Source organism: Lithobates pipiens, unplaced genomic scaffold, assembly GCF_037356315.1.
Source record: "Lithobates pipiens isolate NorthernLeopardFrog02 unplaced genomic scaffold, aLitPip1_a1.2 Scaffold_8, whole genome shotgun sequence".
Lineage (NCBI taxonomy): Eukaryota > Metazoa > Chordata > Amphibia > Anura > Ranidae > Lithobates > Lithobates pipiens.
In genome coordinates this window covers 172,133,409-172,144,375 of record NW_027507903.1, presented here as the reverse complement: position 1 = coordinate 172,144,375, position 10,967 = coordinate 172,133,409, and the positions used below count along the sequence as shown (strand labels likewise).

The 10,967-nt window shown below is 44.8% G+C and overlaps 1 protein-coding gene across 1 annotated transcript in view; it reads left to right on the top strand.

Moving 5' to 3' along the window:
- The first annotated feature begins 516 nt into the window (after positions 1–516).
- Positions 517–10,967, top strand: part of NAPEPLD (N-acyl phosphatidylethanolamine phospholipase D) — a 39,767-nt gene continuing 29,316 nt past the window's right edge. The window contains exon 1 of the mRNA XM_077468430.1: positions 517–728. Coding sequence (XP_077324556.1) covers positions 517–728 — 212 coding nt within the window. The remainder of the gene's footprint in view (positions 729–10,967) is intronic.

Here is a 10,967-nt window from a genome sequence, read left to right as displayed (position 1 = left end):
GAGAGTGAAATTGCATGGGGGGGCAAGAAAATTTTTACCCAGGGTCCAATCAATATTAAAGACGGCCTTGTTATAAATGTTATTTAATCACAATATATATATGTACTGCATAGTATATTCTGTAAAACAAAAATGATGAAAATGGCAACCCTAATTTGTATATATAATTTTGTACTGATTTAGGATATTTGTGCATATTTTTATCTCTGCACTGAGATCTAGAAAACTTTAGGGCATCCCTATCTATATACACTTGGAGTGATCGGCTTTTAGCCGTTGTTTGTGAAAGATCTGTGACCCCCAAATAAGGGGCACTTTACCAGAGACATTGGTGTCATGCTGTGCCCTGCTGACCTATATACTGTATATATCCCTATAGGAGACTTCTCTGTGATCATGTCTACAGGAGGTGATCACACAGACTCTTCCCTGATAGTGATCAGGTATATCCACACATCAGCCCCTCCCCCTCCGGGCCGATCGCCGTCACGGAGGGGGCGGGGGGATGGCGGTGACATGTTGCTGATGAGGAGGAGCCGATCGTTGCTCCGGAGCTGTGTGCAGTTCCTGGCAGTAGCCCAGCCTGCATCCTCGGTTGGTGGCACGGATCGGACTGACGGTTATTTCATACGCTGCAGGGCCGGCGATCTGTGCGGTGTGCCCCGGACCGAGCGGCAGAGGGCGATCGGAGCGATGGCAGAGGAGCAGCGGATGGAGGAGGCGGAGAGGTGAGCGGGCACAGCATGGACGGAGGGGTGTATGATCCGTCCTATAGAGCGGAGTGCAGGTGAAGGGGGGCGTGGTCACATGGTGGCTGTGTATGTATAGGATCCTATACAAACTTTATAACTGGGGGCACGCTTGTGTATTATAAGCCTGTTACACCCCCACATAGTCTGCTCCCCCACCCCCCTTTTTTTATTATTACTATTTTTTGGATTTTTATTTATTTTATACTACTTCTTTATCCTTCCCTATCAGGCCAATTCTGGCATTTCTCTCCTACGTGTAAAAATCATAAATTTGTTTTGTCCCAGAAAACTACTCAGAACCCCCAAACATGTGTCCCCCACCCCCTCTTTTTTTTATTTATAGCAGAGGCTCTAAAGAATAAAATGGCTGTTGCAATTTTTATTTATTATATATTTTATGTCACACAGTATTTGTGGAACGATTTTTTCTATATATATATATATATATATATATATATATATATATATATATATATATATATATATATGTATGTATGTATGTATGTATGTATTTTTTTTTTTATTTATTTTAGAAAAAAAAATTAAACTTTAACTGCTTGCTGATCAGCCACCATCATTCTACTGCGGCAGGTTGGCTCGATCACAGTGAATCGCCATAGGTGTACATCGGCTTGTGAACTCATTTGGCTAGCGGGGGTAGAGCCCGTCGGCGAGTTCGGCAAACTCAATGTCCGCCGGCCACATAAAAGCGTTAACCCAATTTTCAGCTTTCAGCGCTGATGCACTTTGACAATTACGTGGTCATACAACACTGTACCCAAATGACATTTTTATCATTTTTTTTTTTTCCCCACAAATAGAGCTTTCTTTTGGTGGTATTTAATTACAGCTGGGAGTTTTATTTTTTGCTAAACAAACAAAAAAAGACACAAAATAAAAAATCATGTTTAATAGTTTGTTATAAAATTTTGCAAACAGGTCATTTTTCTCCTTCATTGAAGTGCACTGATAGGCATAGTTAAGGCGGCACTAATAGGCACAGATAAGGTGCCACCGATAGATACTGATGGGCACAGATAAGGGGCACTGATAGGTGGCACTGGTAGATGACACTGATGGCCACGGATATGTGGCACTAGGGTGCAGCTCTGTTGTTGAGGCAGATTGTGGGCACTGTTGTGTGGCAGTGTGGGCACTGTTGGGTTTCACTGATGGGGGGGGGGGGGGCACTTTTTAATCACTGAGGTGGCACGGGCAGGTGGGCACTGGTAAGCTGGCCGTGATCGGCACTGATGTCCCGATCATGGCCGCCGGTGATCGGCTTTTTTTTTTTTTTTTTATTTATTTATTTTTCTCCTCGTGCTGTCAGCGCGAGGAGGAAAAATGGCCGGTTACCGGCTCCGTTGTATCACATGATCAGCTGTCATTGGCTGACAGCTGATCACGTGGTAAGGGGCGGGATCGACCCCTTGCTCCGATCCGTGATCAGGCGAGTCTCATAGACTCGCTGATCACAGAGCGCGCCCCTCAGGGGGCGTGCAGGCCACTCGTGCACGGGACGACGTCAATAGTCGTAGTCCCGGCAAAGGAGGTCCGCGCTGTAGCCGTCATTTGGCTATAGCGCGGATCTCTAGTGGTTAAACTCATACTTTGTTGAAGCACCTTTTTGGATTTTATTACAGCACTCAGTCTTTTTGGGTATGAGTCTATCAGCATGGCACATCTTGACTTGGCAATATTTGTGAAAAACACTCCTCCAAATCTGTGTGCAGCTCTTCAGCTCACCCCACAGATTTCAATTGGATTCAGGTCTGGGCTCTGGCTGGGCCATTCCAAAACTTTAATCTTCTGGTGAAGCCATTCCTTTGATTTGGATGCATGCTTTTTTTTTTTTTTTTTTTTTTTTCTCTTCGTTGTCATGCTGAAAGATGAAGTTCCTCTTCATGTTCAGGCTTCTGCTAGAAACCTGAAGGGTTTGTGCCAATATTGACTGGTATTTGGAACTGTTCTGAATTCCCTCTACCTTGACTAAGGCCTTTGTTCCAGCTGAAGAAAAACAGCCCCAAAGCATGATGCCACCACCATGCTTTACAGTGGGTATGGTGTTTTTGTGCTGAACATATTTTTTGGAATTATGGCCAAAAAGTTCAACCTTGGTTTCATTAGACCAGAGCACGTTTTCCCACATGCTTTTGAGAGACTTCAAATGTGTTTTTTGCAAAATGTAGCCATGCTTGGATGTTTTTCTGTCTTGCCACTGTGCCCCATAGCCCAGACATATAAAGAATGTGGGAGATTGTCACATGTACCACACAACCAGTACTTGCCAAGATATTCCTGCAGCTCCTTTAAGGTTGCTGCAGGCCTCTTGGCAGCCTCCCTGACCAGTTTTCTTCTCATCTTTTCATTTAATTTTGGAGAGACATCCAGTTCTTGGTAATTTTACTGTTGTGCCATATTTTCTGCACTTGATGACTGTGTTCCATGGTATATCTAATAATGCCTTGGAAATTCTTTTGTACCCTTGGCCTGACTGATACATTTTAACAATGAGATCCCTCTGATGCTTTGGAAGCTCTCTGTGTACCATGGCTTTTCCTGTAGGATGCTCCTAAGAAAGTCAGGAAAGACCTACTAGAACAGCTGTACTTTATTTGGGGTTAATCAGAGGCACAATAAATGATGGCAGATGTGTATTGACTCCTGTTTAATATAAGTTATAAGACTTCTGCAACCACATTTATTTTATTTTTACTTCCACTCCCTAAAAGATTCAGTTTGTTTTTCAACTGAGTTGTACGGTTTATAGGTCACATTAAAGGGGTGGAAAAAGTTCTGAAATGATTTATCGTTGTCTCAAATTTTTTATTTTACTTGCACAGAAACCTGACATTTTAACAGGAGCGTGTAGACTTTTTAGATCCACTGTAGGTGTCCGATCTGTCGCAGTCCCGCTAAAAATCACTGATCGATGCCATTGCTAGTGGGGAAAAAAAATCTATCCCCTATTTTGTAGACGTGATAACTTTTGCGCAAACCTACGGTACTGCGTAGTTTTAACTGACAATTGCGCATTCACGTGACGCTATACCCAAACAAAATTGAAGTCCTTTTTTTTTTTTTTTTTTCTCCACAAATAGAGCTTTCATTTGATCGCCTCATTTTGCGAGGTGATCAAATGAAAGCTCTATTTGTGGGGGGGAAAAAAGGACTTCAATTCTGTTTTGGTATAGCGTCACGTGACCGCGCAATTGTCAGTTTAAACGACGCAGTACTGTATCGCAAAAAAATGGCCTGGTCAAGAAGTGGGTAAATCCTTACAGGCTAAAGTGGTTAATGAATTTTATTTTATTGCCAAAAATACAACCCTCCTTTTTATATTTTAGATGTATGCAGGAAGCGTCTGTAATAAGTTCTCTCTCATGTCACGCAGGGCTGCTCGCTCCCTGGCGGCCCCTCCTCTCTTCTTGTCTATCCCCATTGGCTTGTAAGATCTGGGATAGAAGAGAGGAGGGACCGCCCGGGGAGCGAGCAGCACTGCGTGACATGAGAAAACTTATTACAGACAGGTGCTTCTGCGCTACTCTGCATACTTGCTAGTAAGTGTGTCCCATAATGTGCCCCATTCCCTGATGTGCCATGGGCCCTGTGCCCTGATGTCCTGTACCATGCTGGGCTCTGTACCCTGATGTGGTGTTCCCTGTACGCTGATGTGCTGGGCTCTGTACCCTGATCTGGCCTGGTGTGTTGTACCCTGATGTGTCTTGTGCCCTGATGTGTTGTGCCCTGGGCCGGTCTGGATGAAGTCCAGGGCCTCATTTTTGTCCCATTCCAGCCCTGCTGGTCTGCATATTTAACTGGGCAGGATTGAATTTGAATTGTGATACGTTCAATCCTAATAATTCAATCCCACCCAGACAGGAGAAGTCTTGGGGACTGAAGGGTAAGGGGTCGGGGGGGTGATTATTTTTATTCCCCCCCCCCATCTTCTGAACAGCCCAAAAAGACCCAATGACAGGATCATGGTTTGTGTTGGATTCGACAGAGCAAAGGGTCTTTCTTCCCTTGGCAATAATTCAGAAGATAATCCGCGCAATGTTGCTTCTCCAGGGCAGCTGTCAGGTCTCGGTAAGGGGGATTATGTCGGCCCTGGGCTTACTGACATCCACACTTCCAGCAGTGCAGTGGGCGGGATTACATTTTCGTCCTCTGCAACATTTTGAAGATCTGGGACCACAGTCGGGGGTCTTTGGATTCACTGGTTTCAGTTCCATCCCAGGTCAAGAGGTCCCTGTGGTGGTGGAAAAAGGTGTTCAATCTGTCTCGGGGCCTGGAGTGGGCCTTTACCGGTATTCAGGACTGTCACAACCGATGCGAGCGGTTAAGGCTGGGGAGCGCATCTAGGTTCCAGGATGGTGCAAGGTTCCTGGGGGAAGATGGAGATACTGAGGTCCTCGAATTGGAGGGAGTTCAGAGCGGTGGATCTGGCACTCGGGGCCTTTCAGGGGGAACTCCAGGGACAACACGTGAGGGTCTGGTTGGACAACTCCTCGATGGTGGCCTTGGCAGCAAACAGAAGGGCACTAGGAGTGGAATACTTTGGGTTCTGACAGAATACATTCTCAGATGGGCCAAGGCCAATGTTCTGTCTCTCTTCAGCGATACATTTTGAAGGGAGAGCAGAAACTGGTAGCGGACTTCCTCAGCAGGAAGACTCTGAGGGAAGGCAACTGGGTATTGAAGCAGATCTTCGAAATGATCACCCGAAGGTGGGGGGGTCCCAGTGGTAAATCTTTTTGCCTCAAGGGAAAACGCAAAAGTGCATATTTTATTTTCCCTAAGCAGGTGGGACGGGGCGTTAGGAGTGGATGCTCTGGCTCAGAGCTGGGGGTTCTCCAGGTGCTATGCCCCCCCCCTCGTGCTGATTCCTGCAGTTTTTGAGAAAGTTTCAGGTGGAGAACAGTTCTCATCCAGTCTGTTGTTCTCAGGTAGAATGGTGGAATCTCGCAGCTTGGCTTCTGAGGAAGAGTTACTAAAGGGCAAAGGGTTGTCTGATCGATTAGTGGCTACTCTTAATTGCAGAAAGAGGGAAACGTGAGCTATTTACTGGAAGGTGTGGGAGCATTTCAATAGTTGGTGCTTGGAAAGCTCTTTCGATGTACACAGCTCTGTAGCAGTGTTGGAGTTTCTGCAGGCAGGGGCAGATAAAGGCCTAGCCCTTAGTACCCTGAAAGGAGAGGTATCTGCTTTAAGTTTTTTTTTCTAGAAAAGCAACTAGCGATAGATCCATGGATAGGAAGATTTTTTTTTTTTTTTTTTTTTTAAGGCCTTGAGTAGACAAAGGCCTGTCGGAATCTCCCCTTTCCTGATGTGGGATCTTTCTTTAGTCTTGCAGGTGCTCCACAGGGGAACCCTTTGAGCTGTTGGGAACCTGCACGTTAAAATTGCCCTCAAAACGGTATTTATGGTGGCAATCACTACGGCAAGGAGAGTGAGTGAACTCGAAGCTCTCTCAGTGAGGGCACTTTTTTTTTTTTTTTTTCCCCTCGGGTTTTCCCGGGCCGTGTTGTTAAACCGCAGGGGTCAGGAGATTGTGTTACCTACTTTTTTGTTCGAATCTTTCATAGTTTGGGCATTAGAAGGTGCGTCCTGTAATATTTAAAGAGTACAAGTCGGTTTAGGAAGTCCGACTCCTTTTTTTTTTTTTTTTTTTTTTTTTTTTGTATTATTCTCAGGGACCAAGAAGTGGTCCAGAGCCTCTAGGCGTACAATTGCCAGGTGGTTGAGGATGGCTATTAGTCAGGCTTATGTAATAAAGGGGGCGGAACCCCCAGTGGGTATTAAAGCACACTCCACTAGGTCAGTGGCGAATTCCCAGGCTGAGTGGGCTGGTGCTCCACCTGAGCAGATTTGTAGGGCTGCAACGTGGTCCAGTTTTTCTATGTTTGTGAAGCACTATAGATTGGATCTGCTGTCTGCTAAAGACCAAGCCTTTGGTCGTAAGGTGCTGCAGGTGGTAGTCCCACCCCAAGGTAAGGTGCTCGCTTAACTATATTGACTGTCCTGAAAGACGGTTTTGGGGGGGAAAAAACTGAGTTACTAGTAACATCCTTTTCCAGGAGTCTTTCAGGAGGGCATCGATACCCACCCATATTGGAACTACTTACGAAGAACTCCTCGCATGGGACCGTCAGGTAAGATATAATGTTTGGTTTGACACGTTCTTGTGCCTCCCCAGTTAGCCGGAGGTACTCCATGAAGAACTGAGGGGCTGAAGGGAGGATGAGGCTTAAATCCAAAATTGAAGGCTGCGTTTCCTAGGAAGGGAGGAGCCAGGGTCTCTATGGTGGCTCTCCTAAAAGACTGCTGGAAAAGGATGTTACCGGAAAGTAATGCCTTTTTTATTTGCTAGGAAATTACTAAGAACCCTCAAACCATTATATAATTTTTTTTTTAGCGGAGACCCTAGAGAATAAAATGGTGGTTGTTGCAATATTTTATGTCACACTGTATTTGTGCAGCGGTCTTTCAAACACAATTTCTTTGGGAAAAAGATACACCTTAATGAATTAAGAAAGAACTAAAACGTAAAGTTATCCTTATTAATAATAATAATAATATTATTAATATTTCTATATATATATATATATAGAATTTTTTTTATAAAGCGAAAGATGTTGCCCTGTGAGAATGGTGATGTTTGTTCTAAGCAAAAAAAAATCATGATTCTCATTTTGGCTAGAATTATGCAGCTCTATACTTGCCTAATCTAATGCCACATACATACGATCAGAATTCCCGCCAGCAAAAATTTGATAGCATGTTCTCAATTTTCCCAATAGAAACGTTTTTTTTTTTTTTCATCGGAAATTCCAATAGAATTTCAATGCAATTCCGACGAGCAAAAACTCACGCATGCTCAGATTCAACTACGAGATGGAAGCTATTGGCTACTAGGTATTGAACTTCCCTTTTCTAGTCCTGTCGTATGTGTTTGTATGTCACCGCGTTCTTGGCGGTCGGATTTTGGTTTGCCTGTGTGTAGGCAAGACAGTTTGAGTGGAATTCCGATGGGAAAACCATCAGCTTTTTCCGATGAGAATTCCAATCATGTGATCTTCTCCCAGAGCTGACTTTAGTGGAGAGGAAGGATAGCGGACAACGTATCCCCCATTGTAAGTCTATGGGTGACATCCCCTCCCAGATATTCCAGCCATTGTTGGCACTCTCCTCATCCCTGAAACCAGCCACTGGGGCGACCACGTGACTGAACCAGAGCCTCCATAACCCTCTGTCGGCTACAAATGGGTCACGAAGTGCAGAACAAACTGCACTCCTATAACCTACATGAGAAGTATGGCCAAAATGGCTTTGGCAATACCTCTCCTTTAACTGCTGTCAGTTTTACTGTATACATTAGAGATATATATGCCAGAAACCTATGAATTCCACATTGAGTTCATATAACCCTAAACATAAGTGTTGCTTAGAATAGAGTCCAATTGTGTACAGCTGGTACGAATTTCAACCTGTATTTGATTTTGAAAGGCTGCTGGTAGCAGGCTGTGTGCTACATCTGTGCCTTTCTTGTACTCAGAAATGTCAGATTTTTATGATGCATGAGCCCTAAAGTGCCTTTTTGTCTTAAAGAGAAACTGCAGTCCATTCTGAAGCTTCCCTTCAACCACTTTGCATATTTTTTATATATACTGAAATCTCCCTCCACTGAGTCTGGCTGCAGCCGTTTTAACTGTGGGCAGCTGAAGCTGCTACCTGTTCACCTTCCTGGATTTACACCACAGACACACCTCAAGCTCGGCAGCTCTTATTGGCCCTTTATGACCCCCCCCCCCCCTTCCTGGCAAACTCACGTGAGTGAGAGAGCTGTGCATGTCATACGCCTAGACCAGTGATGGCGAACCTTGACACTCCAGATGTTTTGGAACTACATTTCCCATGATCCTCAACTACACTGCAGAGTGCATGAGCATCATGGGAAATGTAGTTCCAAAACATCAGGAGTGCCAAGGTTCGCCATCACTGGCCTAGACAAACGACCAGACAAGAAGCAGGAGATGGTATTTACTGGCAGAAAAAAAGTTTTACGAGAGAGAGTATGTATGTATGTATGTCTATCTCTCTATCTCTCTATCTCTCTATCATCGCTTTCCTAAACCTATAAAAACAGAACTTTCAGGTACTTGCACTTCACCACTTGTGCACACAGCATGTACACTGATGGCTCTGTTCTGTACCCTTCTCGGGGATGGATGAGATTTCTGTGACTATCATGCATGTTGACAACCTGCTCCTAGAATCCTACATGGAGCAGTGTTAGTGTGCTGTACATGAAGTGTATAGATGAGTGACGTCTTATCTGATCAATTGTTGAAAAATGCAGGTCTTTTGATCCCTGGTGTAGCTAATTTAACAAATCCTAATGCCTAGTATACACAGTGTGTGTGTGTGTGTGTATGTGTTTATTTTTTATTTTTTCCAACGCAGCAGGGCTGAATGAAAAAAAACGGACAGCTCAGGAGCTGCGGTACTAACTATGCAATGTTAGTACAGCGATCTCCCCCGATGTTCCATTGTGTTCTGGCATTGGGGTGCCCCACCCTCCAGAACATTCTAGTAGGCTATTGGCTGAGACCACTGATCCTGGGCTGATTGGCAGACTTGTTTTGGTCATACCCCTTCAACAGAAGCTGGCCCAACTCTAGTACACACAGGCTGCATGTCGGCGGGTTTATATTGAACCAGCCGATCCCACTCAACCAGGGCAGGACTTAGGGTGGTGGGGGGTCCCTGGGCTTGAGTCGCTTTCGGGCCCTACCTTCTATACATTACCGTATTTATCGGCGTCTAACTCGCACCCCAAGTTTAGGAGGGAAGTTTAAGGAAAAAAAACGTACATTTTAAGTGCCCATCTCTGCAGCCTTATTGGTGCCCATCTCTGCAGCCTTATTGGTGCCCATCTCTGCAGCCTTATTGGTGCCCATCTCTGCAGCCTTATTGGTGCCCATCTCTGCAGCCTTATTGGTGCCCATCTCTGCAGCCTTGGTCCAGTGTCATTTGCAGCCTTATTGGTGCCCATCTCTGCAGCCTTGGTCCAGTGTCATTTGCAGCCTTGTCGTTTAAAAAAAATGGTGCCGCCGAGATAGAGTTCTGTGTATCTCGGGTTCTCTCTCAGTCCCGAGCGGAGCTGAGAGTACAAGAGTGTACTCGGCTTGGCTCGGTTACGCCCAGTCCCTGTGTTATGTCCATCATAGGGCGGGACTGTGAGCGGAGCCGAGTACACTCAGCTATGTATCTCAGCAGGGCCCAATGGCTTGGGCCCAGTCAAGCCCAATGGTAAGTCCGACCCTGCACCCAACATTCAGCCTATGTGTTATAGGCTTTAGGTTTGCTTGCTGTGTTGTAGCCAACAGTAGCGTGTACCAGTTAACCACTTGCTGACCAGCCACCGTCATTTATACGAACCGCCATAGCTGTGCGGCAGTCCCTTTTTAACATCTGCATTGGGTGCACATCTGCAGCGGGGGAGCAGATGTGCGTGTGGCTAGTGCCCGCGATGTCCACTGTCCACCCACGATCGCTCCACGGAGAGCCAGAATGGGTATCTGTCAATGTAAACAACAGATCCCCATGCTGATGGGGGAGTTCTAAGTGTTTGTCTGTTCCTAGTGATTAGGAACAGCGTTCTTTCTGTAGTCCCAGTCAGTCCCCTCCCAAGGGAACACATTTAACCTCCTCCCAGCTAGTGACATTTATACAGTAATCGGTGCATTTGTTATAGCACTGATAGCTGTATAAATGTCAATGGTCCCAAAAAAAAGTGTCCGATCTGTCTGTTGAAATTTTACAGGCCTGCTAAAAATCGCTGATCGCCAACATTACTAGTAAAAATGCATATTGGCCTAAAAACAAGGTGTCTCCAAACTATGGCCCTCCAGTTGTTCAGGAACTACAATTCCCATTATGCCTAGTCATGTCTGAGTGTCAGTTTTACAATGCCTCATGGAATGTGTAGTTCTGCAACAGCTGGAGGGCCGTAGTTTGAAGATCCCTGGCCTAAACTGATGATGACAATTTTCTTTTTTATATATTATTATTATTATAATATATATATATTTTTGGATATTATAGTAAAAAATATTGTTTGTGGGGGGGGGGGGGTTAATATATTATTATTATTTTTATTATTATTTTATTTATTTTTTAAGACAAAAAAAAAATTTGTCAGCCTTTTTT